A 20,272-nucleotide genomic window follows, 5' to 3' on the forward strand; every position below is an offset into this window, starting at 1 on the left:
GGAAGTGTATCTGGGCCCCCTTCCCTTCAGCCTGTCCGGCTTCCTTCTGTCTTTATCACGCGTCTGTGCTGGCCATGAATTACTGTCGTTGTTTATCTGAAACAATTTTTCTTCATGGTGGGAGGTCCCCAACCACTTATGTCCTTGCTCCTCTGTAGAGGATGCATTGTTTTTGTCTAGCTCCTTTTAAGGTTTTGTCCTTATCTTTCGATTTTGGCCTGGCTGTGTGTTTGTCGTCTGTTGTATTTTTTCTCCCAATACACAGAGGAGTTCAGAGCATCTTAACAGAGGCACCGTATCCCCACCACCTCACTCCCGTTCCCCCGTTACTATACTTCCTTTCCCGAGTATTCTGAGGGTTGCAATGAGGACCTGGAGGGCAGCGGAAATGGGGTATCTCTCAGTAAACACACAGAGTCTTGGTCTGTCATCTGGCAGACCCTGGGGACCTGGGGATTCAGAGCTGATTAAGGGGGGCCTGCAGGTGACGCAGGAGCCCAGCAGGAGGAGCGTGGGTGAGGCACGGTGGTCACCTGAGAAAGGAGAGTCTCTGGACTTGGTGACTGGGAACAAGCAGAGGTTCAGCGTAGCGGGGTCTGGGAGAGAGGTTTATGGGAGGGATGAGCTGTGCAGAGGCAGTAGTGGTCCTTCTACCTGAGGGTGTCTGGGTGGGCGGAGAGGACATGCATGTGGGGACAGTGGTGTCAGTGCACGTGACACGTTTGGACTCTGCAGGAGGGGCTGCAATTAACACAGGAATCTTATTCCAGAAGACCTCGAATATTACATGAAGTGGTTTGGATTCTACGTTGAAGGTGGTTAGGTGGGAACGTTGATGCGCTCTTAGCTTCTTCATGGTCACACGTGTTCATTTTTCCATTTAAGGCATGGACGACAAGAACGCCTCGAAGCTGAATGAGCTCATTCAGGCTGGGTGAGTAGAGCTGGTGGGAGATGCTGCCTGTCCCTTCCAGGAGTTTGCACTTTTCTCTGAAATACAGACCTTGAGATGTGTGCAGTTTTCTCCCCTTTCCTTAGTGAGAACCATTAAATCCCCAACTCTGCAGAGTCAGCCCTGACCCCCTCTCAGCTGAACACTTGCCCAGGCCAGGGGTGGGGGTGGGGGTTGACCTGCCCTCAGTGTCGTTGGGGGAGGCCCCTCATCCTCCTGCGGGGCTCCTACTGGGGTGGCGTAGTGTTGGCTCTCTTGCTTCCAGAAGGCCGTCCCTCCTGGCCTTCCTGTTGTGTTTTTCTGGTCTCCCTGCACCTCTTCTGATAGCGTTTTTGCCTCCTCTGCCCGCCAGTCCCTCTAGTGCCTCTGGGCGTGAAGCTGCATCTAACTCTCTGTTCTGCCGTCACTCTTGGCCTCCAAGGGCTCACGGTTTTCCTGATGACACACAACCACTAGGGACCCCGACTTAGCCCTGGCTGCTGTGACTGGTTCTGCCCCAGAGATGCTGTACCAGGACTAACTGCACAGAAAAGCCACCGTGCCGGGTCCTTGCGTTGTCCACCGACATTTTGGCTCACCTGCTGGCCCCCTGCGCTCTGACAACCATGCTAGTAGGTCTCCAGCCTCCAGCCCCATGTCTGACCCTGAGCCACTCTTCAGCTTCTGGGACTGCTCCCCTCCCCCTATACCGCTGCTTCGGGACTGGCTCAGCGCTGTCCCCAGCCTCTCCTGTCCCTGTACTCTCTCCTTTGGCCTCTATAAGTCTTCCCAGGGCCTCTGTTACCTTTTCTGGGTGAAGGATCCCAGATCTAACTTGTCCCACATTTCTCTGCTTCAATTTGTAAATTCCATTATGACCCAGATGTCTCCCGTGTGCCAACTGGAAGTCTCCAGCTGCTCTTCCTGAGATGTCCCCCACCTTGCACTGTGAGAGTCCCTCACTCAGCTGCCTCTCGCTCCTCTCTCTAGTCAGTTGAAAGCACTGCATGTGACCTGTCCTTTCCCCTCACCCCTGGCCTCTCTCACAGCTGCTGTGGCTCAGTCTGCTAGCCATGCTGCCATGCTGGACTCCATGGCCCAGCCCTGACCATCCTGTTCTGCGGTTGGGATTCTGCGTGTCTGAATTTCTCACCTGCTGTGGAACCCTCATTGGCGGCCGCCCTGTCCCTCCCACTCACCCTGCCAGAGCTTCCGTGCTGTCCTCTGGACCTTTCCTCTCTTTGTCGTGGATGGACCCATCTACCATCCCCAGACCTCTGCTGGTTGAAGTTCCACTGTCCCATAGGTCAGAGTGACCCTAGAAACAGTTTCCACTGGCCTCTGCTGTGTCCACAGGACTTTGTCTTCCTGCATCCTGGTTGCTTTCTGCCCTCGGCCTGGTGTTGGATGGCCTGGGAGCCCCTCCCTCAGGCTGAGTGCCTGCCCAGCATCTGCCCTGACAGAGGCTCGGGTCGGGTTCTCCAGGCTCTATAGCTATGCACTGCCACCCATTTGGAGCCTGAGAGTAGCTAGGTTGTAGGTATCAGTGCCATGTGAAAGAGCAGTGAGTCACCCTCACTGCAGGGGATTGCAGGTGGCGTGGCCAGCTCGTGTCATTGGGCACTTGGAGCCTCCTGGAGGTGTGGGGGAGTATGGTCGGAGGCAAATAGAGAGAGAGGCCACCGGCCTCGGCCCTGAGGGTTGGTTGTTACCACTGCCCCCATTCACCTGCTACAGCTTCAGCCTCTGGCCTCCCTTCCCACCCCAACACCTGCCCTGTGCCCGGCAGGTGGAAGCTGTTTGCTCTAGGATCTGAGATATTCTGGCCGGGTTGTGTGTATCAGGACTGTTATTAAGAAGGTGCAGGATCCTTGGCTGAGGTTTCTGATGTTAGTGTCTCCCCAGCAGGTGATGGAGTTGCCCTGTGTTGGAGAACTCTCTCCCGTGATGCAGTTTTGTTGGGCAAATCTCACTGTACGTTTGATTTCAGTTGCCCCAGGTTGTTGAGTGAAGGGTTTTCCCAGCTCTTTGTTCTGTGCTCAAGGGCACTGGGGCTTGTTTGATGGAAAAGCAGTGTGTTTGCTTGGCTTTGTCTTAGTTGTGTCTCGAGAGCCAGCACAGAGAAGAGATTGCCCTGTGGAATGTATGGGGACTGTGTCTTGAGTTTCTTGGGGACACATGTGCCTATTCCTCACAACTGATCAGGGTTATGAAGAAGACATGTTTTGATAAGTTTGAAAATGGCCAGAGGGTCAGTTTTAGGGCCTGCTGGAGAACGCCAAGCCCAAGGCTCTGAGCTGACCATCCAAAGGTAGGGGAAAACCCAGGAGCAGAGTTGAGGCTTCTCAGGCTCAGCCAGGTCCTGGCTCAGTGAAGCCCCGTGGTGGCTAGAATGGTTCAGAGCACACAAGGATTCCAGGGAGTGTGCATACCACACATCTGTTTTGCATCTTTATTTGGTAACATAATATTGAGTCATAATCTAAGTAAAAAAATTAATGTCTGTGAGTCTGTACTGATAAAAGCAATGATGGAATAAACAAATAAGTAGAAAACAAGAGAAATCTCCTGTGTAGAATTCCATGTAATTTATATAGACCCTCCGCCCTTGGGGGGTGGGGCATAACTTCCCTCACTTAAGTGTGGGCTGCCCGCTGTGACCTCTCTGAAGAGGATATATAGCAAGGACCGTGGGGGAGAAACTTGACAGGTGTGACCTCAGCCAGGAGATCAAGGTCATCTTCAACAGTGACAAGTCAAATTGATGGCCTGGAAAGCCCTGAGGCCCTAGCTTGGAGGAGCATTCGGCAGAGGGCTGGGTGCCCCCAGCTTCTGCTCTCTTGCTCCTTCCTCCGGGCCCTGTCATCGAAAGTGGTCTTCAGGGGTTGGTGTCTTCCCCTCGGCAGTACATCCTTGAGATGCGTCCATGCGGCTGTGTGGATCCATACGTAGTTCGCGCCTTTTGTGGAGTAGTGTCCCCAGTGTGGCTGTTCCGTGGTCTGTTCATCCATCCCCCCGTCAGGCACATGGGCCGTTGACAGACAGTAAATGCTCAGCACCAGCCTCCAGGGCTTTGTTCACCTCACCTGCGCAAACCCCCAGGAGAATGTAGTGGGTGTGTCCTGACTTCACGAGGAGCTGCCAAACTGCTTCCCACGCATCCCACACTTGGCGTTACCAGTTAATTTTTTTGAGTCATCGTAGTGTGTGAAGTGGTGTCTCATTGTGGTTTCGATGTGCATTTCCCTGGTGACTAATGATGTCGAGCATCTTTCTTGTGCTTATTGGCCATCTGTGTATATTCTGTGGAGGAGTGCCTCTTCAGATCTCACACCCATTTTCTTACCGTTGAGTTTAGTGTGTTCTTTATATGCTGTGGATGTGAGTCTTGTCAGACATGCGATTTGCCAATATTTCCTCCCAGTCTGTGGCTTGTCTCGTCATTCTCTTTAGCGTTGTCCTTCATGGGAGAGAAGTTTTCAACTTTGATGAAGTCCAATTTATCATCTTTTATGGATTGTGCTTTTCATGTCATATCTAAGAAGTCTTTGCTGAACTTGAGGTCACAAAGTTTTTTTCTTTTTTTCTTAAAGTTCTATGGATTGACATTTAAATCTGTGACCCACTTTGAATTAATTTTTGTGCACGTTGTGAAGTTTGTCCTGAGGTTCAGTTTTTGGCCTGTGGGTGACCGGTTGTTTTGGCCCCACCTGCTGAGAGGCCTGTCTGTCCTCCATTCGCTGCTTTTTTGCCCTTGTCCGTGGTCCGTTGACTGTACCATGTGGGTCTGTTTCCAGACTTTAATTCCGTCCCACTGATTTATTGTAGTTCTTTAACCAGCAGAGATCAGTTTTTAAGAACAGAGCAAAAAGCCTGTGAAGGTGAAACAGAGATGGGTGGAAATTGGTAAGGTGCCTGTGGAAAACTGCTCCTTGACTGAAGACCAAAGAGCATTGTGTATTTAACTAACTTCCTGTCCATGCTTCTCATGCAGACCTCTTCCAATTAACTGTCAGTCTCCTTTTGTTATAAAATTGTAGAATTAGATTAAGGAGTAAATGAACTGAGAAAAGCTCTAAAATTAAATCTTATTATATTGGTCACAGACCCAGTAGCACAGAATTTAGCACATGCTTATTAGATTTATCAAGTGGATTTATCAAGTGACTTTGCAGAGAAGAAAATAAACCTCAGATCCAAAAAGAAAGCCCAACTCTTGCGCACGTAGAGGAATCGCTCTGTTGCCTGTTTTGTCAGAGGGACACTAGTGGAGGGTTCAGATGAGACCCTCTGTGTTGTTCCACTCAGTCCAAGGTCAGGACGTGACTCTCCTGCACATGCTGAGCCAGTCCTCCATCTGTGCTGCTCCAGCCTCGTAGAACTTACATTTGTGAGCTGAGGAACCTCAGAGGGATTCTCTAATCGTAAAAAAGGGGCTGCTCAATTTCACTTTAAAAAAAAGAAAAAGAAAAAAGGAAGTCACAGAACAGTAGTTTAACAGGAAATGTGATTATCACAAACACAGGCACCATGTGACACGCACCACCCCCAAACCCCTACTCTTTAAATCCCGCCGCTCTGCTGTGTTACATTTGGGACAGGTGGGCAGAGCCATCCACTTGTGCCCAGAGCCCTTTGTTGGAGAAGATTGTCTTGAGAACTGACTCAACGCTGTTGGTCTCCCTCCTGCAGCCTCACCCCACATCATTCACACCTGCTGTAGTGCTTTGCTGCCTGTGTCTCCCCGGGGTTGACGTGGTTAAGTCTCAAGCCCTTGGTCTCTGTAGAGACTTTGTTCCCTGCAGACTCTCATCCTCTCTAAATCACCCCTCTTGACACAGTGGTTGGAGTGGGGTTGGTGGGGAGCTGGCTTCCTGAGGTCTTCTTGCCTCTTTGGCTGGGCTTCCAGAATCCCAGCTTTGCTCTGTGATGTCCTGTGTTTGATTCCCAGCAGAGGAAGGGCTCATTTGGTACTTGGATGGGTGGGTGGGTGGAGGACAGGTAGACAGATGAATGGAAGGGTAGATGGATGGATGGATGGACAGACGGACAGATGGGAAGGAATTACAGCTGCTGTGAGTAAGTTGGTGCTAGAATCCTTGAACTTTCTGTGCTGACTGACTTTCCTCAGCTATTAGTCCTGACCCCTGTAGGACCTTGCTGTTTGGCCCTCGAAATCTTTGCTTCAAGCCCTGCAGGATTTGGAGGTGAAGGTGAAATCCACTGTGAAGGGGATTGAGACTCAGTACTGCTGAAATCAGAGCTTGTTTCCCATCTAGGAAGGAGGAACATGCAACCCAGTTTCCCAGGAGGTGGAGCTGTAGAGAAGCACTCTTCTCCCAGGCCTGCTGGAGCCTGGCTGGCTTCTCCATCACACGTGTGCACTTGGGGCTGCTCCCTCAGTCACACTGCAGGGAGTGTGTGTGAGAGGCCCTCCCCTGTGGCCATCCACTTGAGACCACTGTTTGCATTCTGATCCCCGATTTTAGGCAGTATTGTTTTAGAATAAGACTTCTAAAAATTACACAAGTGATGCATGAATAATTCTTATGAAAATGTCACAGTATAAATATATGTAAAATGTAAGACTACCCCATCCCACACCCCTCTCCAAAAATGATCACTTGACAAAAATTCTGTGTATCTTCTAAATTTTTACCCTCAGGGAATTTATGTATGTAAATATACAGTTACAAAGACAAATATGTACAAATATAAACATATAATTTTTCCACACCTTTGGGAATACACTACATGCTCTCTCTTTTTTCACTGAATATTTTTGCACAGAATGTTTCTTAGAAACCCAGTAGCAAGTACAGAAGCAGCTGTCTCACCTGAAGTGATCACAGCTGGGAGTTGGTCAGCCTACCTTTACTGAGTATTTCTAAAGCCTTCCAAGTGTGTTATTTTTTGTGGCCTTTATATTCATTTCATCAGTTAAATAGTACTATTTCTTTAAAGTATGTAATCCTAACACTATGTAAACTACTACCCCACAGTGTTCAGATGGCATGTCTCCCACAGTGGTGACGGATCGTGGACAAGCCCTGTTGACTGGGCCTGCCTGCGCGTCGGGGTGGGTGGTGGGACACAAGCACGTGACCCCCATGCCTGCTGGTCACCAGTGCCCTGGACTCCCTAGGCCCTGCTGGTGTGGTTTACAGAGGGACTGGGGAATGTCGCTGACATGGAGAGGTGGTCACTAGAGGTGGCTTAAGAGGTCACGTAGAGGTGGATAAGCCCTTCTGCTCTGGAGGGACCCCCAAGGAGGGTGGTGGAGCTTGCTGTCTGATGTCTGAGGGGGGATCCAGTGAGTAGGCAGGAAGGTGGGGTGCACGTCCTGAGCTGCGGGCATCCTCTTGGTAGCGTGAGGCATGCTCAGCAAGGCAGAGTCACAGCTCTGTCATTTGTGTTGTGTGCACCTGCCTGCGATCCTGGGACATGTGGGGCCTGTCTTGGGGCGGAGCAGAGCACGAGCTCTGGAGGCCAGGATGGGCACTCAGCTGGGGCCCTCCAAGCTCCATTGGTGCAGGACAAGCTGGTCTTCGGTCAGTGTGCTGGGTGGGAAGTGACTGTTCATTTAAAACTCCCTTCCCAGGGCCACCACAGTGCGTTACAAAGGAAGGAACCTGCGGATCAAGGCACCCATGTGCCGAGCCCTGAAGAAGCTCTGTGACCCGGACGGTAGGTCAGATGCTGGCGGGGTGGGCCCATCAAGGGATGTTGTCCAGCTGAGTTGGGAGCGTCTCACAGTGGCTCTGTGCCTGAGCCCACATGGTCCGGTCCTGCCCGTGGGCAGCTCCTGGACTGGAAGGAACCTCCTTGTCCCAGCGCTGTGTCCACTAGTGAATCAAGCCCATTCAGAAGCCACAGTTGTCCTCAAACAGAATGTCTGTGGTATCCAGGCGAGTCTCCCAGGGCCTTAGCACTGGCACTCCTCGAGGGACTCCTGCCAGCCCTGCTTTCACCACAAGGCTACCCTCTGCTCCACTTTTGATGCCCTTAGACATCCGGCCAAGGGCTGGGCTTTCTCACTAAGGTCCATCTATGCCAGGCGCTCACGACTCCTTCCTGTCGCAGGCTTGAGTGACGAAGAAGACCAGAAACCAGTGCGCCTGCCCCTTAAAGTCCCTGTAGAGCTGCAGCCGCGGAACAACCATGCGTGGGCCCGCGTGCAGAGCCTCGCCCAGAACCCACGGCTCAGGTAGTGTACTCGGTGTTTGGGCGAGTGAGCTTTGAGGGATGGGGCTGGAGAGGGCAGCGTTGGGCTCCCTCAGGGACTCTGGGTGAGCAGCAGTTGTCCCTCCAGTGCTCTGACCAGGTGCTCTGCGTTCTCTGAGATCACAGGAGGGGAGCATGGGGGGGATGCATGGCACGAGGGAGCCTGGAAGCACCGAGCTGCAGTTCTGTACTTGGGCAACGGTCTTGAGCGCTGAGAGTGGATGTAAAAGGATACCACGGTTGCAGGGTGATGGCTACAGTATCTCTCCCTCTTCCCCTGGAGACCCCTTTTCTTTCCTCTCCTACCATCTCCCTGATTTGTGTCTAATTTATGCACAGGGTACCACTAGGTCTGGATTGTTCTCTATTTGCATGTTGTTTTTTTAGATTCAGGTAAAATTCACATAATACAGAATTAACAGTGAGCCCTTGTGAGGGGCCCAGTCAAGGGCGCTGGGTACCTGTGCAGTGTTGTACAACTGTGACCCCAACCTAGTTCCAGAAATTTTCATCTCCCCAAGAGGAATCGCTACGCCCACTGAATGCTCACTCCCCATCCTCCTCCTCTCCCTCTCCCAGCCACCGCCAGTCTTTCTGTCCCTATAGATTGGCCTGTTCTGGACATTTCACGTAAATAGGATCATACACTAGTCCTTTCTGTCTGGTCTCTCTCTCTGAGCGTCATGGTTTTGTCCATGCTGTACTCAGTGTCAGGACTTCACTCCTTTGGATGTATTTTTATTTCCTTGGGTTTAATTATGGTTAGATCCACCCTTCTTGAATCCAAAAGGAACTTTGTAGAAGAGGATGGTGGGTGGTACCAAGGCCTATGTCCTAGTTGAGACCTGGTACTGTAAAGGGCACACGGGATCTTTTCTTATCTTTTCTTGCAGCTTCACATGGGTCTCCAGTTATCTCAATTTAAAGGATTAGGTTTTAAGAAAAGGAGCCAGTGGCTCTCCTGGGACATCATTGGTGCCCCTTCCAAAATCCCATGGCATTGTCTTGCTGCTGCAGCCCCTGGGACCTCTTGAGAAGGTTCCCTCCTCATGCCTGAGCCTCCCATTTCCTGTCTTGTTTCTATGTAGGATGATCGTGGAGCTCCATCGAAAAGTCTCCAGCCTCATCGAATTCTTAAAGCAGAAGTGGGCACTTCATGAAGTGAGAATTGTATCTTTTTCTTACTAAAGCAAGCCCTCCCCCAACTCTGCAGCACCCTGCTGCCTGAGTGTAGGATCTCCCTTTTTGATCCTGGGATTGCAGTGGGGCCCATGGGGCAGAGCAGCTTGCTATGCGATGATGTAGAATGGCTGGTTGTCCTCTGGGTTTTGGGTCTGAGGCCACTTTCGACCTCCCTGCAGCATTAGACCTCTGTCCACTGGCCCTCCATGGTGTAAGTGGCTGCTGTCTGGCCCTTGGGGTATGGCCAGAGCATCCCTGCCAACAGGTTGAACGAAATGACCAGGGGCAGCCCCAGACCTAACATCTTTGTGGCCTTGGCTTGCAGCCCTGCCCAGTCCCCAATTAGGAGTGCGAGTGTTGATGGTGAAGTCCCCAAGGACAGTGGGCCTGGTGGGGGGGCGTGTGCTGCTGCGGATGGTTCCTTAACGTGTGCTCAGCGGAAGACTTTGGAGGAGCGGCAGCTACAGGACTCATTCTCGGAGCCGTCACAGGAGAAGGTGGCACTGCACCTGTTCCCGGGAGAGAACTGCACGGTGACACCGCTTCCAGGCGTAGCCCGAGTGGTGCACTCAAAGGCCTTCTGCACCGTGCACTGGCAGGAGGGTGGCCGGTGCAAACAGAGCGCCAAGGACACCCACACGCTGCCTCCCGCCCAGATCCTAGGCATCCAGAGTGGGCAGGGCACAGCCCGGGGCCAGCTGAAATGCCCGCGGGGTGGCGCTGAGGGCAAGGGCGGGGGCCGACCCCCTCCCTCAGCCGATGCCTCACAGAGCTCTGGGGAGAGTTCCCCTGAAAGTGGCCCTGGGGAGGGGGCCGCCCCGAGTTTGAGCAGCCCGGATGCTCCCGACAGGCTTCCCCCTGGACTCCAGGACACTGGGGGACAGCTTGAAAAGACCCCTGTGGCCAGTCTTGCAGAGGGTGTGGACGGCCCTGCTGGGGAGCCTGGAGCCCTGGCGTGTGCCTGCAGCCAGCTCCCAGAGCTGGAGGATGAGCTGTCCCTCCTCGACCCCTTCCCCCGCTACATGAAGTCTTGTCAGGACCTCATCATCCCTGACCAGTGCCGCTGTGCAGACCTGCGGCCCTCAGGGTGTGCCTCCCCAGAGACTCGTGTCCCAAGCGGCACAGAGGTGGCTGACCTCGCCCGGGCCAGGGCGTTGTCCCCTGTCCGCATCCCACCCGGCCCAGAGCCTCAGCCCAGCCCCGGGCTCCAGCCGGATCTTTGCACTAAAGACTTGGCAGACGCGCCTGTGGAGGAGCCCCAGGAGAAAGTGAGCCCCGCGGACCCCCCACCACCTCAGGGTCAGCCTGCTGCCAAGCTGCCGAAGGACGTCCCCGCCAGCCGGCTCGCCCAGCAGCTCCGCGAGGAGGGCTGGAACCTGCAGACCTCTGAAAGCCTTACGCTGGCCGAAGTCTACCTCATGATGGGCAAGCCCAATAAGCTGCAGCTGGAGTACGACTGGCTGGCAGTGCTGGGCCCTGAGGGCCAGACCAACGGCGGGCAGGCCCAGGGCCCACGAGCCGGCTCCCCACCTGCTGCCTTCCACAAGCAGCGCCTCCTCAGCTGCCTCCTGAAGCTCATCTCCACTGAGGTCAACCCCAGGCTCGTAAGTGTGGGTGGGGGCCCTCCAGGGGCTCACAGCTGGGGGTCCAGAGAGGAGAGACCAGCCTTGTGGCGGGCGCCCAGGGGCCCCACTTTTCACTCCCTGGCGTAGGCTGCACAGAGCATGTGGTCAGGCCCTGGTTCCCTGCAGGTGTGGGTTCTGGTCCTGTGGGACTCAATCTCCAAAGATAACCACCAGACCACACCTTACCGCGCTCTGGTGATTCCACTGAGCCTGAGCGTTCAGGCAGAGGGACAGAGGTACAGAGGCATGGTGGCAACCGTGGCTGGGAGCTGAGCTGGGGTGGGCTTTGTCTAGCATAGGAACGTTGCTGCCTTCAGCAGATGGAACAACAAGGCTGAGTGCACACTTTGGAAAGGCCGTTCTGGGAAGACGGCAGTGGCACAGCCTTGATACGGGGAGTGGAGCTGGGAGGGACAGACAGGACACTGAGGCTGTGGGCAGCACAGTGTGGGGCTGTGCCCAGGAGACCTCCGCGGGCAGCTGTCCAGGAGGCAGCTGGTTGGAATGGTCCGGGGCTCCTCAGGAGGCTTTGGGCCTTGAGGTGCCAGAGCCCAGGCAGTGGCTGTGATGGCCCCAGGAAAGGGCACCATGCCGGGTGGGCCCAGCCACAGCCTGTGACCCCCTACCTGGGGAGGTGGCCAGCAGAGCCCGTAAGTGGGGCCAAAGGTGCTATGACCAGAAGGTCTAGTTAACTCCCCTGGCATGAGAGCAACGTTCTGAGGCAGACGGGGCTGGAAGTACAGCCCTTGTATCATAAGGTGGCGGCTCATAGCCTCTGGGAGGAGGGGCTGGTGGAGCTCATCGTGGCAGCTTCACAGAAATTGGGCTCAGGTCACATTCAGAACCAAATGCTCCCACTTCTCCCTGGCAGACAGCATGCAGCCTGCACTTGTTCTGCCACTGTTTCTGGGAGCGTCTCCCACTGGACTCCTGTCTGCTGTCTCCCGGCAGTGCTCAGCAGAGCACTCGGTGGGTGAACGGGCATCATGTGAGACACGGCCCTGGCAGGGCCCGCAGTGGACTTCTTGGCCCACAGGCAGGTGTGGGTAATACTGTAATGACTGGAAAGAGACGATGAGGTTAGAAAACTTTTTCAAGTTTGGCTTTTGGGGGAGGTCAGGAGAGGATACTGGGGAGATGGGAGCAGGTCCAGGACCCTAGGGAAGGAGGTCAGGCCAGGCTGGCTCCCGAGAAGGCAGCAGTTCCAGAACACAGCAAGGTACTGGCCTTGGCCTCACCTGAGAGAGGAGAGCAGAGCAGGTTGGACATGTCATTGTAGAGAATGTGAAACAGGGCACTCAGAGCTGTGGTTCCCAAAGTAGGGTCCCCAGCCAGTAGCCCGAGTGTCACCTGGGAACTTGTCAGAGATGCAGGTTCTTGAGGCCCAGGAAACCATGTTTTGACACCCTATGATTCTGATGCAGCTCAGGTGTGAGAATTGCTGGCTAGAGACCCTGTCATAGACTGGGGACCTTGAATTAGAGATCGCCTGCTTGGCCCTGCAGCCCCTCCTGTGGTTTCTCTGTGGGGCAGGGCTCTGACAGATGAGGGCTGTGGGCAGCTGGGCCCCAGAAGACTGCTGGGCACTCAGGTGGGAGGTTAGGTATTGAGACCGAATGAACTGAGTAGGAGGAGACATGGGCAGGGGTCCTGGATGGGAGAAGGTGGGTCAGGACTGGGCCAGAGGGCCGTGGGAGGCGCAGGAGCAGGTACAGAGCAGACGGGGCTGGGCCTAGAGCTTGGGGAGTGAGTTCCGTCACTTGGGAGCCCCAGAGAGGTGTCTGGTGTGGGTGTGAGGGGAGCGGGGAGGCTGGGCCGTGATGTGGCTGAGAACAGAGGTGAGGGAAGGGCTGGCTCTGTGGTGGGGCCGTGGCCTCAGGCAGGGCTGACAAAACCCCTGAGGTTAGGATTTTGACTCAGCAGAGGGCTCTTTGGCTGTGACTGTGTTTGAATTTAGGAATTAAATCTGTATTTCCTCCCTCTGACTCAAAGTCAGAGGAGGCTTTAATAAGGCGAGTCAGTGTCGCTTGCCGTCCAGTGTCCCTCCCGTCACCCTACGACGGTGAGGCTTATCTGAGCCGCTGAGGCCGTTAAGGCAGAAGGCGCTCGGAGCACAATGCTGGTGTCCCTGAGTGCTGCTGGCCTGGTGGCTTCTAACCAGCCCGCTCCCTAGTGCCCTGGGGATGCTGACCTGCACAGCCCAGGCATGGTCTCCAGGCCCCTTGCTGTCCCTCCATATTCGAGGGTGTCTCCATGCCTCCTGCTTGGGGTGCGCCGTCTGGAAGCATCATTCATGTGCTGAGTTTGGCTGATGTTTTGGCCCATTTCTGTCTCAGGCTCCTGAAGCAAACACTGGCTCCATGGCCTCAGCAAGGCCAACCCAGGAGGAGCCATCGACGACCCCCCCGGGGAAAGTGGTGACCGTCAGCTCCCGGAGCCCACGCTGCCCTCGAAACCAGGCTGCCCTCCGCCATGGCAAGACCTTCTCTTCGAGCTCCACACCCTGCTCCTCAGGTGAGGCTCGGGTGGCCATGCTCAGGCAACCATCTTGCACCCTTGCTGGGCGTTGGGGGCCACACAGAGCTGAGGGCCCAGGAGTGCCTGGGGTCTGGCTCAACCCAGTTGGCCACAGTCTGGTGGACGGTGTGCAGGTACAGAGCTACCACTTCCTCGTAGGAAGTACAGGGCCTGTAACAGAAGGCTTTTGGGTCCTGGGGTGCAGGAGCTGACTGGAAACATGGGGGACCCTTGCCTGTCTGGTCACTTGGGGCACCTTGCTTTGTGCGGTCAGCAGAAGCCTCCAGGTCACACTGAGTTGGTGTCTTAAAGTCTGAGAAAGGTTGATTCTTTCTGAGTCTGACTGAGACTGTTTTCCTTTACATTGAAGTATTGGCATAACAAAACCAGCAGTTCAGGGATCCCCAGTTGTTGAACACAAGTCTTGAGAAGAAAGATGGGCTCACCTGCTGTTCCACAGTTTTATCTGAGAAGTAATTTAAATTCAGGGCCTTACTGGATTACATGGCACCTAAAACCTGGGATAAATATGACCTGTTCCTGTATCAGTTTCCTTGCTTAGTGTTTTTTTCTTCATAAAACAAATTATCATGGCCAGACTCATGAATTCTGCATGAATTTTAAGGAATAAGAAATGTGCATGTTCTGGGGTCCTGCCCCTCCATGCCCCAAACATGAGTCTGTGGTGGTGCATCTGAGCCCTGCTCTTCTTCACCCAGCACAGCCCTGCAGCTCCTCCCCAGAGGGACCTGAGAGACGGGGGCAGGACCACAGGGCTGGGGACTGGTGCGTTTCTTTGTGTCCTGTTCCCTGAAGGCCCCCACACCAGGCAATCAGGGCGTCATTACTGCCTCCATGGCGGGATGTTCTTGCTTCAGAACCATGTCCATCCTAGTGCCTTAAATGTCCCACACTGGACAGGGCATCTCTGGTAGTAACCCATGTGTGTCATCTGAGAAGCCATCCACTTCTGTTTACTCTGATCTTGACAAGTGCCCCCAAAACTTGTAGCAGCTGTTTAGCTAAACAGACCTAGTGTCCTGGTGTGTTGACAGTTCTCTGGGGTTATTTTCAGTTTGGAGGATGTCATGAGCTTTGTGTTTGCTCTTACTGTGTTTTAAGTAGCCTGCCTGTAAAATGCTTGAGAATTCTGTTTCCTCAAGAACACTTGGCGGTGGCTTTTGAAAAAACCAAGGCTGCCATGGTGTCGGGCTCCCTACCTTCTGCACTTACCTTCTGTTTCCCTCCTCACCTTTATCCTATTTCCTTGCTGTGGCTCATGAGGAGGGCGGCAGCAAACTGTGAGTCAGTTGTCCTTATAGGTGAAGGCACGTTAATCAAACATTGGTCGATGATAGGGCTGGCTGGTGGGTTGTATAGTCTTTTCCTGCCTTCCCTTCTGGATTTAAATTTTTGTGACTCTGAACTCTTCAATATCCACACTCTTTCTCTCAGTTGAGGATGCTTCTAGCCAGGGCACCTGCAACGCTAGAGTCCAGACTGGTGTTTAGAAGACCTGGTGTCTGGACTGTATGTCGATTTAATCACAAGGATTTACACATAAAGAATAAAGAAAGGGGACCTGTCCCTACCAAGAAGTGAGGGTGCTCTGCTGCAGCACCTCTGATGATGAAAAGAACGAGCAGAGTCCCCAAATAGCAGTTCCTGGATAAACAGTTCTGTCCTTATATCTCTGGGTCTGTTTTCTGTACTATCAGAGACAGAGACCAAGGATCAGCAAACCGTGGTCCCCAGCCTGCTCATCATAAAGAAAGGTTTTGTGGTTCTTTGTGGTTCACAGCCACGCTCACTGGCTACCACGTGGTCCGTGGCTGCTGCAGTGCTTGCAGCCGCAGAGCTGAGTTCAGCAGAGACCGTGAGGCCCTCGAGGCTGCTGTTTGGTATCTGGCACTGTCCAGAGAACGTGTGCTGACCTCTGGTCTGCAGTAGAGGATCTAGAAGGTTTTCCTAGCTCTGAAAAGTCTTCAAGGGTGAATATCCCCTTCCCACTGAGGATCAAACAAAGTGGTAAAGTGCTTTATCTTCTCAAGGAAAGTCACGATCTGCTCATAGTGGGAACTAGAATTCCAGGGAGAAAGAAAAGCAGATTTTTATGGGACTATGATACAGGAAATTCCTTTCAAGGAAACCCGAGAGGTTGTCGGGAACTCCTTTCTGATTTTCTTCTCCAGAGAATTCCCTTTGCCTCGGAGACGTTGCCGGGGGAGTGGAGTTGTGCTCATCCTCCCTTCTCCTCTAGGTTTGAGAAACCCTCCAAGACACCTCCTGGTGGCTGGTCCCTCTAGTACGGGAGGCAGTGACGCAGATGGGGGCCTTTTTGCCGTCCCCACAACTTTGCCACCCAACAGCCGACACGGGAAGCTCTTCTCTCCCAGCAAAGACACAGAATTGACTTTCCGTCAGCATCTGAACTCCATCAGTGTAAGTGCGGCGCCTCAAGGCCCTGTTAGCTGGGGCTGTCCTGTGTGGGCCAAGAAAACTCTCTCAGGGGTCGGGCGCTGTTTTCCTTACAGATGCAGTCGGATTTCTTCTTGCCAAAGCCCAGAAAGTTGCGGAACCGGCACCTGCGGAAGCCGTTGGTGGTCCAGGTCAGGAATCCTGTCCAGGCCCGGGTGCGCCCGACCTCATGGGGCCTTTGTGCCCGGCCTCTCCCCGCCTTCCCAATGACTGAGCTGCCTGGGACACACTGGTTTCCTCCCATGTCTCAGATCCCTGCCCCTCCCTCCTTCTCACGCATAGGGTAAATGAAGTAGTAACAATGACCCAAAAGGTACCTGAAAATAATCTTTGCACAGCATGAAAATCGTTTGCACGAAAGACAGAAAGTTCTAGAGATCCGAGTTCCAAGAATGTCCCAGATTGGGATATATTTGAGGGCTCTCAGAATATCTGTTTATAAATATGTGGTCAATAGAAGCAGTTGGCAAGGTATGTGGATTGGCCACAGGCCAAGCCTCTCCCGAGCTCACAGTGAATGCTGGGAGGCTCCGTGGGGGCCATCTGCAGACCCGGCGGGAAGAGGCAGGGAGTAAGAGGCACGTGAGAGAGAGGACGTTTTTATTAGGAGGTAAAAAGATAAAAGAGGTAAAGCTGAAATTCTGAAATAACCATGGGCTCAAAATTTCTTGAATGTTTTTGGATTAATGCATAGGCCTCTTTCTGTTAGACTCAGAAATCTCTTCCTCTCTTGACATTAATTTATTTGGAAATGAGAGATTGCACGACAGATCTTAGGAAGAAGATAAATAGATAAATTCTAAATCCCAAATATTTTTTGAGCAGGCTATTTTAACATTATGGCATTTAATTTTAGCGTATTTGGTTAAATATGTTAGCTCCCGGCCCGGAACACGAGAGGACACCACCTGGCTGAGAGGAAGCTTGTGGCTGTTTGGTCGGGGGTCACAGCCAGGGTGCCCTCGTGGCCAGTTGCCATTTTGTTTTGTTTTTAAACAGCTGTTCTGATACGTAATTCACAGATCGTGAAGCTTGCCTAGGTCAAGTGGACAGTTAGTGGTTTTTAGTACGTTCACAAGATTGTGCAACCAGCAACACTGTGTAATTCCTGAACATTTTCATTACCCCAGACAGAAACCCCGACCTGTTATCTGTATCGTCCCTTCTCCCTGCCCTTGGGCCACTTCCTGTCTTTAGGGATTTGCCTCTTCTGGGCCGTTCACATAAACGGAATCACACAGAATACGTGGTCTTTTCCATTTACGGTCTTTATTAAAAGACTTGTTGGCACAGGTCCAGGGTCCTTCCTTTCCGTTTTGTCCATGCTGCTGTCACACCACCAGGGGGACTTAGCTGCAACAGAGACCATGTGGCCCCAGAGCCTGGCCCTTTCAGAAAGGCATGGCGCTGGCGCCGGGCACCTGCAGCTCCTGACCTTGTTCACAGTCACCCCGCTGGCCTGGCCCCTGAGCAGACCCCATAGCCTCTGCCCAGTGGTGCACCCGAAGTGGGTGCCTCTGACTCTTCTGGATGGCAGACACTTTGTCTGTTTTACGTGGATGACTGACAGCTTCAGCAGTTACTGCTGTTTCCTCTTGGATGTCAGCTGTCGGCACTGTCGAGGGGCTTGAGCACATGGGAACCTAATGGTTCATGCCTGGGCGCCCTGTGCCCGGGAGTGGGAGCAGCAGGAACCAGACGTCGGGTGGGGCGAGCGCCTCAGGGCCATGGCCCCTCAGTGTTATTTTCTTCACCCAAGTGTGAGGAGGCCCCAGATAAGGGGGTATTTTGTAACAGTCCATATCCAGTGGTTATCAATGTTTATAAGACTAGTTGCATTCAAGGCAGGTCCACAATGTTCTAGACTAACGGTAGGTCATTCTGACACCCCCGGTTTCCCCTGGGAGAGTTGATCCCCTAAATTCTCTTCAGAGAGGACCCAGTGTTCTGGGTCTGTGTCCATAGAACACAGCCGTCCCCAGACTGTCCCAGGAGCCTTGGATTATCCACTGTAGAATCGGAACCCCATCTGGTTACACTCAGTCCCTCTTGTCTAGAACGTTCCTTTATGATCCAGCACTAGTTTCCAAAGTGATTTTTGGTATTCGGGGGTCTTTTCATCACCTGATTGTTGACAGTTTTCCCTCCGCAGAGAACACTGCTTCCTAGACCATCTGAAAACCAGTCCCACAATGTCTGCTCCTTCTCCATCCTGTCGAACTCTTCTGTCACTGGTAAGCACCCAGGGCTTCTCAGGGGCTCCCCAGTCCTCACTCGCATGGCCCCGTCTTTCAAAATGGCAGGCATTTATTTCCATGGTTCTTTGAGTGACGTTTCAAGCATCCCTTTGTCCATTCTATCAACACACACTGCATGAACGCCCGGTGCTGGGCCCGGGCTGCAGTGCGGGCAGGTGAGCCCCTGACAGGTGGTCCGCCAGGCAGCTTCCTTCCAAAGTGGGCTCAGATGGCCCTGTTTGAGATGCTTTGCTCAGTTCAGTTTAGAGGCGGATCTGTTGTCCATCCTCGGCAAGGTCTTGTCAGGCATTTTATGGGATGGATGTGTTCATGCTTTCATAGCTCTGTAAGCTCAGTGGGGCCCTGGCTCTTTGAAGTGAGTCTTCTTATATAGTGAGACTCTTTCAGTGAAACATACTCTGTGATTTATCTTTTTAATCAGTCTTCATTTTCACATTTCAGATTTAATTATTGCAAGACCCATACAGTTGTCAATTGCTTTTTCTCACACCTACTTTTCAACTACAGAAAACATACCAGGAAAGAGCCAAGTTGCAGAGGCAGAATCCTGACACTAAGTCTGGTGCCCTGGCTGCCCCAGAGGAGCCTGTAGTTTAACTCAGGTGCAAGTCACCCTTAAAGGGGCATTCCCATGAGATGACAGTGGTGACCACAGCCTTATGGCAGCCCCCAGGAAGCATGGTGGTGCCTCTGTCATGGGTGACAGGGCCTTCTCCCCCTTGGGCCCTGTTAGACCTCTGACTTCTGCAAGTTAGCGAGCATTGGGATGTTCAGTGGTTTACAACCCAGCTCAGCTGCTGGGACCTGGACCACAGCAATAAAGGAAACCCTCTGTAGCCCCCAGTGTGTAGCCAAGGGGCTGGGCCTCATGAGGCTGACACATCTGTTTCTGTTCTCGTCCTCACAGGGCGAGGCTCGTTCCGGCCCATCCAGTCCTCCCTGACCAAAGCGGCGTTGTCTCGGCCAATTGTGCCCAAGGTCCTTCCACCCCAGGCCCCAGGCCACCTTGCCAGTAAGTCTCTTGGCCCAGCATGGTAGCAGACTCCCTGCAGGGGTTCTGAGTCATGTTTCTGCTTTCCTCTTCTCCAAGCCATGGCATCTCATTTCCCTTCAGAGAGGACATGAAAGCCCTTGGCCTTGCTTGGGAACGAGGCTTGAGCGTGAGTGGTCCCTCTTGGGGCAGGCTTTGGATGTCAGTGAGCAAAGATTTGAGACATTGCTTCTCTTGCCAGGTGCGATTGATTTAGCGGCTAAGAGTGCCGGCATCATCCCTGGGAGCCCCCTCCCAGTCTTGGATGCCGAGGGCTTGCCTGGCATCTCTCCCCTGTCTTCAGACGAGGTGACAGCTGCCGTCTCAGGTCAGGACTCTGCCAGCACCCACCAGAATGGAGACCCCATCCCCGACGTAGGGGTGAGTGTATCTAGAAGGGCTTCACTCTCCAGTCCTGAGGAGAGCCGAGGCCATTGGGCTGAGGTCGCGCTGGACCGAGTTCTGCCTCTGGAGGGGGTGGGCACTGAACCCAGGACCTTGTGCATGCTAAGCATGCATTCTACCACTGAGTATACCCTCCCCCCTGAATTGACGGTCTTATGTTTGGGAACTGGCGGGTCCACGTTCTTAAAGCACTGTCCTCACAGAGAGAAGTTTCCAACCTATATTCCTGTGCTTCTGCCTGTTCAGAGCTGTGGGTGGAGAGGCTCTCTCCTTGGGAGCTTGGTCCCGGCCAGCACTTGGCCAGTTCTGGCAGGTTGTGTGCCGGTTGCTCACTGGCTCTCCTGGTGTTCTTGCAGGGCACAGGCGACCCGTTCATCAGCGTCCCCTCGAGGCAGGAGCCGGTGGCAGATAGTTTTCAGGTAGAATGTTCTGTCGGCTGCTGAGCAAAATGGCTGCCCCAGGACCCTGTCCGGTGCCTGGTCCCCACTCTTGTAGTCCTTCCAGTGGACCCAGGCCGCCGCCTCCTTGATGCCCAGTGCTGTCCTTCCTGCGCCTGGCCTAGATGTGATCATACATCTCCCATCTCAGGCTTCTCTCCTCCCCTCTGCAAGGCTGGGTGACT

At 53.5% G+C, this 20,272-nt stretch overlaps 1 protein-coding gene across 2 annotated transcripts in view; it reads left to right on the forward strand.

Annotated features, from left to right (window-relative positions):
- The window catches only part of CRAMP1 (cramped chromatin regulator homolog 1), a 53,756-nt gene that overhangs the window by 25,454 nt on the left and 8,030 nt on the right, over nucleotides 1–20,272 (forward strand). For both annotated transcript variants that reach the window (XM_072942380.1, XM_072942379.1), the window contains exons 6-17: nucleotides 886–934; nucleotides 7,533–7,618; nucleotides 8,015–8,138; nucleotides 9,244–9,325; nucleotides 9,775–10,941; nucleotides 13,299–13,476; nucleotides 15,740–15,921; nucleotides 16,014–16,088; nucleotides 18,110–18,191; nucleotides 19,123–19,227; nucleotides 19,448–19,626; nucleotides 20,007–20,069. In XM_072942380.1, the coding sequence (XP_072798481.1) occupies nucleotides 886–934; nucleotides 7,533–7,618; nucleotides 8,015–8,138; nucleotides 9,244–9,325; nucleotides 9,775–10,941; nucleotides 13,299–13,476; nucleotides 15,740–15,921; nucleotides 16,014–16,088; nucleotides 18,110–18,191; nucleotides 19,123–19,227; nucleotides 19,448–19,626; nucleotides 20,007–20,069 (2,372 nt within the window). The remainder of the gene's footprint in view (nucleotides 1–885; nucleotides 935–7,532; nucleotides 7,619–8,014; nucleotides 8,139–9,243; nucleotides 9,326–9,774; nucleotides 10,942–13,298; nucleotides 13,477–15,739; nucleotides 15,922–16,013; nucleotides 16,089–18,109; nucleotides 18,192–19,122; nucleotides 19,228–19,447; nucleotides 19,627–20,006; nucleotides 20,070–20,272) is intronic.

This window comes from Vicugna pacos, chromosome 18 (genome assembly GCF_048564905.1).
Source record: "Vicugna pacos chromosome 18, VicPac4, whole genome shotgun sequence".
Classification (NCBI taxonomy): Eukaryota; Metazoa; Chordata; class Mammalia; order Artiodactyla; family Camelidae; genus Vicugna; species Vicugna pacos.